Source organism: Hippopotamus amphibius, chromosome 9, assembly GCF_030028045.1.
Source record: "Hippopotamus amphibius kiboko isolate mHipAmp2 chromosome 9, mHipAmp2.hap2, whole genome shotgun sequence".
Taxonomy (NCBI): Eukaryota; Metazoa; Chordata; class Mammalia; order Artiodactyla; family Hippopotamidae; genus Hippopotamus; species Hippopotamus amphibius.
In genome coordinates this window covers 26,906,159-26,920,973 of record NC_080194.1, presented here as the reverse complement: position 1 = coordinate 26,920,973, position 14,815 = coordinate 26,906,159, and the positions used below count along the sequence as shown (strand labels likewise).

Here is a 14,815-nt window from a genome sequence, read left to right as displayed (position 1 = left end):
TTGCTCACCCTGTGCCCAGTGCCCTGCACAAGCCTGGGATAAGGCATAAATATTTGCTGGAGGGAGCACAGGGTGGGCAGTTAGCTGTGGTCCCACCTGGGTTGTGCCCACTGTCCTCCCTGATCTGTCCCTCTTGGGGTCATCTTTTTATGTCTCTCCCCCAACACACACATACACACACACACATACATCCGCATACCCTCTGGGAAGTCAGGACCTTTGACTTGATGCAAAAACATAAGTGGTCACTGGGGGGATATTTCCCAGTAGATTCCTAGTGGACACTTCATGGAGCTTTGAGCCTCAGTTTCCTCATCTGCCAAATGGGGGCAATCAAGGCTGTCCTGCTGATGGCCCAGCTGGTGTGTGTGTGTGTGTGTGTGTGTGTGTGTGTGTGTGTGTGTGTGTGTGTGGTGTTCATATGGGATTCAAAATATGAAGATACTGTAAACTGTAGCCAGCCGTTCCCATGTCATCATAATGGGAAGACAAATGTCTTCCACCGAGGGCTGCCTGGATGGATATGAAAGAGATTTATAAATGAAAGCCCTGGAGAGTGGTGGTGTTAGAGTCAGAGAGACCTGGTTTCAAATTCTGCCTATCACTTCCGAGCTGTGTGGGGTTTGGGGGTTTTTTTGCACACGTCTTAAACACTCTGAACCTCAATTTTCTCATCTGCAAAGTGGAGTTAATGACACCTCCCTCGGGGAGGTTTTTAAAGATACATGAGATCATGTTTGCAGCAGTAGTCATGATTACTTTATAGCAGAGGTCAGTGAGGCTCGATAGAGCCAAATACTCCCACCACTGAGACGGCTGTGAGCACTGGAAAGGGCAAAGCGTGCCATCCATGTGGCCACGCACAGCGCGTGCTTAACAAAACCGGGCTCTGAAACGGCCGGGGAGCTGGCCCAAGAAAGGGAGTGTGGACGGAAGCTGAAGGAAGCGTGGTGCACAGGAGGGATAGCTCAGGGTGGGTCCTGAGACTCATCTGCAGGTGTGGGCAGGGCCGTCAGAGGGAGGAGGGGAGCAGGTGTCCCTTGGGGACCCCAGAGGGAAGAACTGGGATCACCGGGAGAAAGAGGCAGGGAGACTGGCTTAAATAAGAAAGAAATGCATATCTTTTTCTTTGGAGAGCTGTCCAAAGACAGAATGTGGGCTCGGGAGCTCCCCATCGCTGGCGGTCCCTCCGGCGGAGGGGATTATTGAACTGCCCCTATAGGGGGTGCCCTCCTACTCGCTTCCTCATATGGGAGTCTCAGTCATGTATTTCTTATTCCAGTCTGTGGCACAAAATGTTTGAGGCCCATTAGACACATACAACAGAATCCTTAGAAATAGGAAAATAAAAGAAAAAATGAGTCATATAATGAAGAGAAGAAATAGTGACACCTCAAACCCAGGTAAAAGATTGGTCCATAACTGAGCATCAGATTTAACTGAGTTCCCTGGCAGTCAGAGCAAAAGAGGAAATATGAATTCCAAAAGTTGGTTCCAAAAGTCATCATTTAATAAAATGGTTCCAAAAGTCATCATTTAGTAATAGGAAAGCAGACAAGCACATCAGGAGACAGACACAGTTCTGCGTCCTAAACTAGAAGAGGAATTTCCTGTGTGGAATATTGGTATTTCTCTGAGTGTGAGATGCTAATGGGAGAGGGTGTTTACTGTCTGTTTTCCAGAAGGGACTCTTAGGTGACAGGAGTGGGTGGGAAGTTGGTTCCTGATGGCACCTTCTGGGACCCTGACACCTAGGCTTCCTGGCCTGTGGGGCTGCAGGGGTGTCCTGGGACAGCACAGCCTCATTCCCCTAAGGCATTCAGCCTTGTGGCTGGCTGAGGTCTAAACAAAGCTGGAGCAGCTGTGTCCATCTCAAGGGGCACAGCCAAGCGGACTTGCGCTGTGGACTTTCTGCCTGGCTGCCTAAGGGGCCTGTGGGAGGCCTGAAATGCAGGGCTTTGGAGCAGGATCGATCCTGCCACTGAGAACCTCTGAGACCTTGGGCAAGAATCTTCTCTAAACCTCAGACTCATCCTCTGAAAAACAGTGATAACAGCAGAACTTACTGCCCTGGGCTGGTATGAGGTTTAAATGAGACAGTGCGTGGACAGCCCAGTAAGCAGAGCTGCTCGCGACCAAGAGGCTGCTGTCATCAGCCTCCCTCTTGTCACCGGAGTTAGGCCGGGAAGCCCAGAGCTCATGGTGTGACCTTGGGTGTCCTTTCCCATCACGCCTCATTTCCTCCCAGCCCCAAGGCTGGGGCTCACGTGGAAGACCCCGTGGAAGTGGGCATGTTAACATCAGCCTTACCCTGAGCAGCGTGGTCCTCGCCAGCCGGAGGCCGTGGTGCTGGGTCTGGGGCATGGCCCCAGTTTGGGCTGCAGCCCCGGGAAACAGGCTCTGAGGGCCCTGCCGTTGGCTCTCACGAGGCTGTCAGTTGCTTCTGGCTTGTTGTTTGCCAGCAAGTGGTCGCAACAGGAGCAGAAAAAAATTAGGGGAGAAAACCTAAAGTTAGACACATTTCTCCCTTTAGCTGTTGTTTCTGCTCCTTGCAATCACTCCCCCACCCCCAAGAATTTGGGTGGAAAAAAACCCAAAATGCTGTGTTTGGATTTTTGTGGAGGGAAGCCTTGGCCCAGCTCCTGGAATACCAGTGTGCAAGGGAACTGGCAGTCTTGGGGTTTCTCCCTGTCCTAGAATTCCACCCTGGATCTGGGGAAGCCCCAGACACCCGGCCTCTTCCCCCAGCCCCTTTACTAAGTGCCTTACTCCCTGGAGTGTGTTATTGTTCTTATTATTGTCCCCGTTTTAAGAATGATGGGATTGTCTCCAGAAAGTGACTTGCCTGCCGTCATACAGCCAGTGGCACAGCTGGGATTTGAACTCAGGTCCCTGAAGCCAAGCCCAGGTTCTTCTCCTTCTGCCACGCCGCCTGCCCGTCAGCCCCTAATGCGGTCTCAGGCTGATGAGGTCCGTTATGCGTCAGAGCTGCCGGGCACTTGGGTCTTATCTGGCCTCCTGGATCCCAAATGTGAGGATGGGGCTGGTGGCATCAGAGCCACTGAGGACACAAATTAAAGGCAAATGTCTGGTCCCTCCCACAACTATGTGTGGGGCCAAGCGTTCTGCATCTGTACCTCCACTCAGTGATGCTCCCCCAGCCCACTGGCCTCTGCCTCCTTCGTGCCCCACCAGCCTCCCCCAGGAAGGGCCTCTTACTCCCTGCTTTCCCTTCCACCCTCCCGGGGGGCTGGGTTAGGCCCCCGCCATGTTCTTCTTGTTGTTAAATCCAGAGACTTGTCCTCTAACCCTATCCCACTGGGTATCTCAGGAGCCATCCCTCAGGAAACAGCCCCGCCCCCCCGCCCTTGTCCTCATGGACCAGGGCCGGCCCTCGGTGGGCAGACTGGTCACCGTGCTGCTCGGCCAGGCCTGGGCAGGAGCGTGGACGCGGCCTCACTTGTGCCACGTGGCCGAGCGTGGGCACCCGGTGGCTGTCTGAAGGACAACAGTGCTGTTTGGTGATGGGGGAGTGGGGCATGTCTCCCTCAGTCTCCCAGGTGCCTCCAGCTCAGTGGTTCCCTGACTGTAAGATTCTCGGCTTTTTTACACCTGAGACGCTCTGATGGTGAGGGTGCTTTTGTGATGGGAGGCGGGAGGGCCCACCGAGGCCAGAGGTGGCCAGTTTGTGGGGACTAAAGCAACGCATGCGGACACCTCCTTCTTGCTTTCTGTGTGTCGCTGTCATCTTGTTATTACAACCACCCAGGAGGCAGGGAATGTTATCCACCCCCTCCCTGTCCAGGGATGAAGGCTTAGAAAGGGACGATGTCCAAGGACACCAGCCTAGCCAACCCCAAACTCAGGCTGGTCTGACCTCAAGGTCTGACCATTTCTGCGCCAGCTGCTGCCTCCTTTGACAAGACGGACGTATGCTGCTTTTGACCCAGGATCTAGAAGGCGGGTCGGCCCTGGAGAGCAGAGAGGCCTGGGCGGCGTGTTAAATAAGCAAAGGCTCAGAGGCCGGGATGATGAGAGCCCAGAACTGCCGTTTCAGGAGAACCTGGCTCTCACCCCTGCTCCACCCTGAGAGCTCCGTAACCTTGGGCGGGTCCTTTCCATCCCTCCGCCTCCGCTTCCCCATTGCTGCCACGAGGGGCGGCTTTTGGACCAAAAGCCTCCGAGGGCCCCCTCTGTCCTGTAGTTCTGGGTTTCTAATGACTGTGTTTTGCTAAGTCCAAGGTACCATCGATTCAACACACCATGAGCTAAATAACAGCATGTTGGGGATATGAGAAGAAATACTATTTTAAGGGTGTGTATATTTTATGACATATTTTCTTTTCCAAAATGTGCATCTTGGAATGAAAGCAACACGGAACCTCTGCCACCTCGAAAGTTGCCAGCCTAACTGCTAAGGCAACCCTTTCTGGATGTGACCTGGGTCTGGAGTCCAAGGAATGAGCTCAGTGGAGTGGGTTGTCGTCCCACTGGAAAAGCCTGGGCTCCCTGCGGCCTGGGCGTGTTCTCTTCTGGCCTTGGTTCCCCCGCTACCCAGGCTGGCTCCCAGGACTGAGGGGGGTAGTGCAGCGGGATGAGGGGCTTCCGATCTGGGCACAGCCCTGCCTCCCTGGGGCCTTCCCTGGGTCGGTGCAGTGGCCTTTGCCCACCTCCACCCTGTCTGCCCTCTTTCTCTCAGTCAGAGACAGTCCCAAGGGGGCACCACCCCCCTTAGTTACTGTGTAAGGGACCAAGGGTTATGGTCTCAACTCAGAGAACACGTATCTAGAGTGCCCCGTCAGACCCTGATTCTCCTAGGAGATGCCACACACGTGCACGCGTGCGCGCGCACACACACACACACTTACACACCACCCCATACATGTCCCTGTACACTCACACACACATCACACCCATGCATGTCCCTGTACACTCACACACACATCACACCCATGCATGTCCCTGTACACTCACACACACATCACACCCATGCATGTCCCTGTACACTCACACACACATCACACCCATGCATGTCCCTGTACACTCACACACACATCACACCCATGCATGTCCCTGTACACTCACACACACATCACACCCATGCATGTCCTTATACACACACATCACACCCCATACATGTCCCTGTATACACACACATCACACCCATGCATGTCCCTGTATACACACATACCACACCCCACTCGGTCCTTATTCACACACTTCTACCATGTGTACAAACTACGTACACCACACACAGTGACCATTTGCACGAGCCTCTAGCATACGCCTGGAGTCGGGTCACATAAACAGGTGGCACATCTTCACCACATACACACCTATTCCACGTGCACACACCACCTCTCCCCACCCCCGCACACCCTCCCCCCGCCCCCCCAGCACACAGACCTTCCACGCGGCATGTTCTCTGCACAGCCCGTCACACCTTCCCGCTCACACCCTCCATATAGCACCAGGGGACGCACCTCCCACCCGCTGCTCCCTGAGCTGGGTGCTGAGAGGGCAGGATGAGTGAGAAGGAACGAGGTGGAGGCCCGGATGCTGCACAGAGCGCTCGGGACCCAGCCGGGCCTCTGGGGGGTCCTGTGGAGGCGGTGATTAACACACCAAAATGGGACTGGGCCCCAAAGGCCCCTCCCACCCCCACCCCCCACCCCCCCACAGGCTGCGATGTGCTCAGCCACCCCAGCACACTGTGGGCATACCCAGCCCCAGGAAGTCCAGACGAGTCTAATTCAGTTTCCAAACTCAACTCGACTGACAATTTATTTAGGCCAATTGGCCATCCCGCCTGCTCTGCATCACTGACTCCGCGTGGATTAACTCAAATGCTGTACACCCCCGCGGGGCAGATTTAATTAGGCAGAAAAGCTGACCTGAAGCCTCTAGGGGCTTGGGGCCTGGACACCTGCCAGGGCTCCCCTGATTAGCCCCACTGCCTACACCCTTGCCCGGTCTCAGAATCCTTAGAAGGGACCAAATCCAGCCCTCACTGTACCAGTGATGAAACTGAGGCCCAGAGATGGGAGGTGACCTGCCAAGGTCACACAGCGAGTGAGCAGCCAGACCAGGATGTTGGTCCCTGCACCATATTACAGCCATTGCCTCGCTCCTGGAACGCTGAACTGCAAGAACACAGATTCCCACGGTGAACCCCTGAACAGTTCCAAAAGACAAGCACAATTTTCTAAAGATGACTGTGACATAAATAATTTATAATGAAAGTCATAGCACATATTGGTCATTTTAATAGTAAGTTGTCTTTCTGATTTATAGTTTCAGGGGTGGGGTTATGATAAAAATAACTTGGTGATTTATAAAATATCTTCTTAAGTCAACAGATCGTTAGTAGGTTTGTCTGACTTTACAGCCAACAGTCTCACCACCCTGGTTACCATAGAAATGGGATGCCTTGCTCTGTTGCCATGGCTACCTCTTTCTAGAACACAATTGGTGGGTCTCTCTCAGTTTGTGATTCTGGAAAAAAAAAAAAAAAAGAAGGAAAAAAAAGCCAGAACTACCAGTTTGGGTTTATGCTGCATTATTAGATGATCTTGCCTGTGTTGTCCTGAAATTTCACAGGGTGGCCTCAGGTGTCGCCAGGCTGGGTGATAGTTGGCCCTGGGCTGCCGGACAAAGCTCCCTTTGTTCCCTCCATTAGACTAGAAGCCCAGGAGGGCTTGCCTCCCAGCTGGCCTGGGTCCTGGGTGTAGGGGCACAGCTGTTGCTGGGGTGGGCTGGGGTCTGGCAGGTGGCAGCAAATCAGGAAGCTGGTGGGTGACAGGCAGGTCTAGGGACTGGAAATCCAGGAGCTGGCACCATCTGGGCAGGGAGGCAGGCTGAGGGCATCAGGGAAGGCTGAGGAGGCCAAGGCGAGGCGGGCCGGGGCTGCCGTCCTGTGGGAGAGACAGACACTGAGTCAGTCACAGCCAGCGGGGGGATGAGGTGGGCAGGGCAGGGCCAGCTGTGCGGCACTGCCTGGGGTTTGGGGCACTTGTAGGAGGTGCGCTGTGTGGGGACCATCTGTGTGCTCCGCGTGTATACGCACAGGCAGCCTGGGGGGCCGTGGGGGGGGTGCGCCTTGCAGTACAGCCCCCGGGTGTTTAGGCGCGACGGGCAGTGACCTGCTTCAGTACGATCCGCGCACCCCTGCGTTCCTTATGCATGTGTGGTCAGGACACCGGCCGTGCGCCACAGGGTATGTGCTTAGGTAGCGGCTGAGGCGCACACTCCAGGTAGCTGTGCATGTGCGTGGGCGACTGTCCTCCGGGTGCTGGGGAGTGGGAGGCAGGCAGCTCGCGTGGGGTGCAGCTCCTGGCCCTTGGCGGCAGCCCCTACAACCCTGAGGGGGCCAGCGCCGGGTGGCTGCAGAGACAGCTCCCCAGGCTCGCTACCCGGGCTCATCCCAGGAGCCCCGTGCTCTTACCCCGTCCCTCTGGCTGAGCACCTTGAACCAGCTGTGGTCATCTCAGCCTCCCCGCCCCGGGGCTGCTGTTGCCCCAGCCACTAGCAAGCCCTGGGCAACGAGGCCCAAGACCATGTCAAGGCGTGGCAGGGCTCCAGGCTGTGGATCCAAGTACCCTGGCTCTCGCCCCCCCGGGGACAGGCATAACCCGCCCTCAGGGAGCCCAAGCTCTAGGTGCCAAGCCCCAAGATGGAGCTATCCAGATATAATCAGGGCTGGCTCCCAGTGCACAGAGCTGTGTTTTTAACCCCCAAGCGCTTTGGCACCTCTGGAGGTAGAAAGAGCTTCGATCATGGAGCTAACTCAACTTGGGTCGAAAGCCTCAACTTCATCACTTAAACTTTGGCTTATTCCCTGAAGCTCTCTGTACTTGAGTTACCTTTTTGGTACGATGGGGTACAACCACCTGTCTCACCAGGTCTGTGGGAGGATTAAAGCGCACAGCAGGTACTTAGCTCTGACAGCTTCTCCTCTCTCCTTCTTGGAGGATGGACAAGAGGGTGCTGGGGACTCACCTGGCTGTGTGGGCTCTTGCTTTGGCTTTGATGCTCTGGGGCTGACCTGCCAGTCGCTAGGCTTAGGAGAATGTGGCAGTCTGAGCAAGCCAGGGGCGCTTCCTTCCATAGCCTCCTAAAGGCTCACTTGGACCCGGATGTTGCTGGGGCCCTGCCTGTGACAAAGGACCAGAGTACACGTGCTAGGGAGCAGAGCACACGAAGGTGCCTAGGGAACCCACGCAGGGTAGGACGCTTGGCTGCTACCTCCCTGGCTCCCCTGGGGAAGAAGTCCTGGGGTCTGGCTCTAGGCCTGGCTGCTGCTGTCTACCCCCCGCCCCCAATCCTTGGTCACTGGGGCCCAGAGAGGAAAGAATCTAGACGAGATGGCCATTGATTGCTGAGAACAAAGGATTTTGTCTACCCTAATTTTAGAAGACCCGACCTCTTTCTGGGCCTCAATTTTCCCATCAGGACCTGTCCTATGAGAGGAGCAAATGGGACGAGAGCTCTGAGGGCCTTTGGGGGCACCTGGGAGGGAGGGAGAAGGCTCTGGAGACATCGGTGCCCTCTCTGGGCTGTTCCCATGAGGCTCCCCAAGCACTAATGAGCCCAAGTTGGAGACAGGCTTGCTGCTTCCCTAGGGGCGCGGGGATTTAGAAACTCCTAGGAGAGGGAGAGTCCCTTCATTTGCTGCCTCCTAAAAGCCTCAGCAGCCAAGAGAAAGCCTCACCAGGAAAGGTATCCCAGGAGAAGGGCTACTTAGTGGGGCACTGATGGGTGGATGGATGGATTTTTCCACGTGGAGATTGGCAGGAACACCCTGGAGGAAGGAACAGCGGGTGCAAAGACATGGAGATGGGGGGTGAGTAATGGCCGAGAATTGCCTGTGATAAGAATGTTGGGAGCATGCAGGGAGAGGACCCTGGGAAGTTGATGAGGCCAGGCCACCAGGAGCCTCATGTACCTGGCTGAGGAGTCAGAGTTTTTCTCTGTGGGCAGCATGGCCAGGTGGCAGGCAGAGAACTGGGATTCCAATGGTTGTCCCCTCTGGTGGCTGGGTGGAGGCTGTACTGGTGGCTGAGATTGAAGCTTACAGCATGCTGGCTTTGATGGCAGTGGCCTCATTGAGAGAGAGTCCCATGTGAGTCCAGGGGACAGAGGAGGATAGCTATGGGATGGTTTGGTGGGTGGATGCCATGGTGGGTGGGGCAGGGGGGAGGGGCAGTGCCTCCTATCTTCCACCACTGACCAGGATCAGGAGCCCAGGGACACAGCAGGCCCTGCTTCCTGGCACCCCTTAGACACTCACAGTGTGCATCTCCCTCCCTCTCTGAGAAAGGCCAGGGTGGGGGGTGGAACATGACCTGCCCCTTGGGAGTCTGGACTGTGAATTCGAAGCTCTAAGATGGGGTCCCTCAGAGGAAATCTGGGGCCAAATACCCAGCATTTGGGAATGTGTTCTTAGCTCCATGCACTTTGACAACTGGTGATGGAAAGAGCTCTGGAGCTGGATGAACCTGGATCAGAGTTGGGAGCCTCTTCCAGTTGCTTCCACTTTGCTTTCCTGGTCGACCTCTGTGGTGTCCCAGGTCAGAACTACCTGGATCCTTAAAGAGCTGTTTCTGGAGTCAGAAGAAGCTGCTTAAGTCCTTACACTGCCCTCACCTTGTCCAAACTCCACCTACTTCTCAGGGCTGAGGGGCTCACCTTTTCAGTCCATTGCATTGTACTTTTCTCTGTGTGTGTCCTTTACCTTCAGCTATGCAGGGGGCTCCCTGGGGGCTGAGCTGCGGTCTTATTCCACTCTGTGCTGGGCATAACCTGGTGCCTAGTGAGGAATGGAAGGAAGAAAGGATGGATGGATGGATGGATGCAGGGATGGGCAGGTGGATGGATGGGTGGGTAGAAGGAAGCAAGGAAGGAAGGAAAAAAGGAAAGAGGAAGGAAGGGATGAATGAATGAATGCATGATGGATGGAAGAGAGGGAGAGAAGGGAGGGAGGAACAAAGAAAGAAAGGAATAGAGGGAGGGAGGAAAGAAGGATGAATGCATGTGTGGATAAAAAGGTGGGAGAGAGGATAGAAGGAAGGAAGGATGAGTGGGTGGAAGGGAGGGACAAAGGAAGGAAAGAAGCATGGGAAGGAGGAAGAATGGATGGAAGGAAGGATGCATAGGGGTCACACGTGAGGGTAGTCTAGGATAAAGTTTTTGCAAATTGCACAATGCTGTGAAGCCAGCAGGAGTGTTAGCACGCCATGATCATTGGCTTGGGCTGATCACTTCCTGCTTCTGGGCCCCAGACTTCCCCTCTGTAGCATGTCGGGTCTTGGACCAGACAGTCTCTAAAGGCTGCTCTCACTCTTACATTCTAAAATGCTGTCTTTGTCCCTTCCCCTTTTCTTTCCCCTTCCCCCAACCCGGAATATGTCTTCGAAGGGCCACTTAGTTCTTGGTTTCTAGATCTGTGCCCGGTTGGGTGCCAGGTCCCACGGCCATGGTCCACTCAGGCAGGGCCACCGCCAGGGGGGAGGGGCATCAATACAAACTAGAGAAATTGCTGGAAGCAGCACGGCTGCCTCTTGGGGCAGGTACAGGGCGGGGCCTTGGCCCTCCTTGCAGTTGTCTGTGACGGCAGCTCTGGAGAATGAACTCACCACCCATTCTAGACCCTAGCCCAGAGCTGCCTCCAGGGAGATGGCTTTGCACCATCCATGGTCTGTCTTGACAGGCTGGGAGAAGGGGGGCCCTGAGGGGAGGGGAGCAGCAGGAACAGGAACAGGAACACGGGGCTCTTGGAGGAGACCCCCTGGCCAGGGCAGTGTTCAAGCTCCAGGGGCCCCAGCTGGAGGCTGTAAGAAGAGCCCTTGCCTGGAATCCAGTCTGAGCAGGAAGGTTTGAAACTCTGAAAGCTGCTTGGTTCTCTTTCCTTGGGTACCCACGTGTGCTGGGGGCTAGAGAAGGCTGCAGGGCTGGGGGCATTAGGAGGAGCCACCAAACCAGACCAAAGGGTCTCCTGAACCTTTCTCAGGGCGCTCAGGGCCAGAGCTGGTGGTTCTGGACAGACTGGGCTATCCTGGCCATTTCCTTCTCACTGGGGAGGGCGGTCTGAAAGGAGCAGGCACCCATATACGTTTGGGAAGCCCTGGTGCCCCAGCAGCTTCGTCCTCCCTCCCACCCACACCCCTACCCTGGGGCTGGCAGGAAGCAGCAGGAGAGAAGCAGACCCTGTGGTTTATGGTGTCCCTGAGGACCCCTGGTCCAGTTCTCCTCCTTATGCCTGAATCTGCAGTACAATATCTCTGACAAATGACCATTTTAGCCTGTATTTCAGTATCTCCAAGATGGGGAACTCACTTGAAGATGGTGACGTGAGTTTCCAGGATGATAGAGAGAAATGGGTAGAAGAGTTGTCTAAGGCCCTGGGGCAGGTACATCTTTTGCAATTCCACGTAGGCTAGAACACGAAGAGACTGTGTGAAGGAGGTACAGATCCATGAAAAAGAGAGTGAATAGACTGGCAGAGGGGCGGAAGAAAGATGGGAGGTGTGGCCTTTGAGGGGCCTGGCTCCACCGTAGCTCCCCGCCTCTCGTTTCTTTGCCAGCCTCAGCTTAGCCACCTGGGTCACCTTTGTTAGTCGGCGGGGCTGGGGCGGGGGGTGGGTTAAATGCTGTAATAAATCACCTCTAGATCCCAGTGTCTTAACACAGTAGAAGTTTATTTCCCACCCATATATTTAGTGGATGTCTTTCTTTTCAGGGACCCAGGCTACTTCCTTCAGGTGGCCCTGCTGGCTTCCTAGGCTTCACCATTTGACTGGCAGTCGGGGGGAAGAGAGAGGGCATGGAAGGTTGAGCAGGAGGGTTTTGGGAGCCAGGCCCAGCCTTCGTGCACACCCTTTTGTGCATGTCCACAGGCCTGAGCCCAGTCACATGAGGGAGGCTGGGAGATATGGTCTAGCCGTGCATCCAGGAGGAAAGGGAAGGCGTTTATGAAAACAGAGCAAACTCTGCCACAACCTCTTAACCCCACCCCGATCCCCACCCTGGAGCCTCCTAACCCAGCGCTCCGTGCTCCGAAGAGGACAAGGGGGCCCGTCAGGCTGGCCCACGTCAGGAGGAGCGTCCTGCAGGCATCTTCCCAGGCCTGGCCCCTGACTGGCCCCTGCCCCGAGGCACCCCGGGGTCTCTTTGCTCTGGGGGGGGAGGGCCTCCCCTCTGACACCGTGTGTTTCTCCCCTGCAGTACGTGGCCTTTGCCTCCCTCTTCTTCATCCTGGTCTCCATCACCACCTTCTGCCTGGAGACCCATGAGCGCTTCAACCCCATCGTGAACAAGACAGAGATTGAGGACGTTCGGAACGGCACGCAAGTGCGCTACTACCGGGAGGCAGAGACCGAGGCCTTCCTCACCTACGTCGAGGGCGTCTGCGTGGTCTGGTTCACCCTCGAGTTCCTCGTGCGTGTGGTCTTCTGCCCCAACAAGGTGGAGTTCATCAAGAGCTCGCTCAACATCATCGACTTTGTGGCCATCCTCCCCTTCTACCTGGAGGTGGGCCTCAGCGGCCTGTCCTCGAAGGCGGCCAAGGACGTGCTGGGCTTCCTGCGCGTCGTCCGCTTTGTGCGGATCCTGCGCATCTTCAAGCTGACCCGCCACTTCGTGGGCCTGCGGGTGCTGGGCCACACGCTCCGGGCCAGCACCAACGAGTTCCTGCTGCTCATCATCTTCCTGGCTCTGGGCGTCCTGATCTTCGCCACCATGATCTACTACGCCGAGAGGATAGGGGCGCAGCCCAACGACCCCAGCGCCAGCGAGCACACCCACTTTAAGAACATCCCCATCGGCTTCTGGTGGGCCGTGGTCACCATGACGACGCTGGGCTACGGAGACATGTACCCGCAGACGTGGTCCGGCATGCTGGTGGGAGCGCTGTGTGCGCTGGCGGGCGTGCTTACCATCGCCATGCCTGTGCCCGTCATCGTGAACAATTTTGGGATGTACTACTCCTTAGCCATGGCTAAGCAGAAACTACCAAAGAAAAAAAAGAAGCATATCCCGCGGCCACCGCAGCTGGGATCTCCCAATTATTGTAAATCTGTCGTAAACTCTCCACACCACAGTACTCAGAGTGACACATGCCCGCTGGCCCAGGAAGAAATTTTAGAAATTAACAGAGCAGGTAGGAAACCTCTTAGAGGCATGTCGATCTGACCTTTCACCTCCGCCCCCGGTAGCGATGATTCCAGATTCAGTCAGACTGCTTCCTTAGTTCCGTGGGTGACCCTGGACCCCGCGCTCAGTCTCGAGGTGTGGAGTCTGGGGGCCCAGGGAGACGCTGGGCAGCCGAATTCACGAGGCGAGAGCCTGCTAGAACCTCCCTGGTGGCCCCTGGTAAGGAGGTTGACACACTGGTCTCGTGGGGTTCTGAAGAGATGACACGGCCCGCAAGGTTGCTGAGGACTCTCTTAGCGGGAGGTCGGGGGCGCTGCGGCTTGGTGGGCAGGAGTTGAGCCTGAGTCGCCGACTCAGGCCGCTGACCCAGTGTCGGGGCAGGGCGGGGGCGGGCATGACTCGGAAGTGCCAGACAGCTGCTGATTTGGTCTTTACACGGCTCCCTTCGGGCCGTGCACGTGGCACAGATGGTGCATGGGATCTGGCAGGAGGGTCCCTGCAAAGGCAGCAGCAAGGATTCTCACCCCCAACAGAGCCTGTCTTCGTAGCTGAGTAGCATTCCTGCTCTGATGCCGGCTGCCTGGCTCCAGGCGCATCCTGGGAGACGCCTCGTGCCCTCCGTAACAAGCTTACTTACCCCACAGCATGCGGAACCAACTCATCTTCCACCACCACTCTAGAGTTTAGCGTTTATCTTTAGGAACCTGTTGGAGTGACTCTAGCTTTCACGTTGTCTGTGTGGGTTGATGGTCAAGTGGGAGTTTCCCGTGGTCTTCTGATGGAAGCGGCGGGTGAGCGAAGGACTAGAGGGGGCCACCACCCGGGCAGCTCAGATGAAAGCACTACAGACCAGCAAACAACCTCCCACCCAAAGTTCTCCCCGTTTCCGGAGGTAGGGACTGCAGCAGCAATGCACGACATCCCAACCAGTGTATGACCACTTTCCCGTGAATTCAGTGGGGGTTGGGGGGGAGGGGGGCCATGAAACAATACTAGTCACGGTGGGATATATTCTCATATTCCATGGCTAGTGGTTCGTTATGGGACTATCTCAGTTTTATGAGAACCTGCACATAGCACATAAAATTGATCACGGGGCTCTGGTCCGAAGATACGAAGCCCATAGTCTACCTCTACCCATGGAATACCATCGACTTATTCTGTGGACACAGGGATTTGAAGGGAACGAACGACCCAGAGAAGAGCGACAACCCTGAGCCAGGAAGGCACGCTGGGGCGAGGGGGGCTGAGCGAGTGGCGGGCAGTTTCGTCTACAGAAGACACCCCTGTGCCCAGGGCAGGCGGTGGGGCCTGCAGGCTAGCTCAGCCCTGGAGCAGCCGGCGTCCCCCGGTGTGGGGGGCCTCCCCCAGGGGACGGTTGACTCTCTCTTCCCTTCTCACCCGCCCTCCGGCCCGCCACCCCCCGCCTACTCCTGACCTCGCCTCATCCCACTCTACGCTGCCCAGAGCAGCACCCCCAAGGCCCACTCCTCCTTCTGTGGGGGCTTTCCGGCCCCTTCGCCTGGCCCCACACCCCTCGCCACTCCCTGGGATCCCTGTAGGCACCTGAGAGGAGCGTGGCTAGTGCTCCGGGCTGGGCCAGGGGCCGGGCAGGGGTCTCAAAGGCGGGAACGGGGGGCACCTGAGGTGGGGGTGGACTCCCCGG

At 56.3% G+C, this 14,815-nt stretch overlaps 1 protein-coding gene across 1 annotated transcript in view; it reads left to right on the top strand.

The window, feature by feature from the left end:
* Positions 1 to 14,815, top strand: part of KCNC1 (potassium voltage-gated channel subfamily C member 1) — a 43,611-nt gene that overhangs the window by 19,940 nt on the left and 8,856 nt on the right. Inside the window, exon 2 of the mRNA XM_057749268.1 lies at positions 12,223 to 13,156. Within this exon, the coding sequence (XP_057605251.1) occupies positions 12,223 to 13,156 (934 nt within the window). The remainder of the gene's footprint in view (positions 1 to 12,222; positions 13,157 to 14,815) is intronic.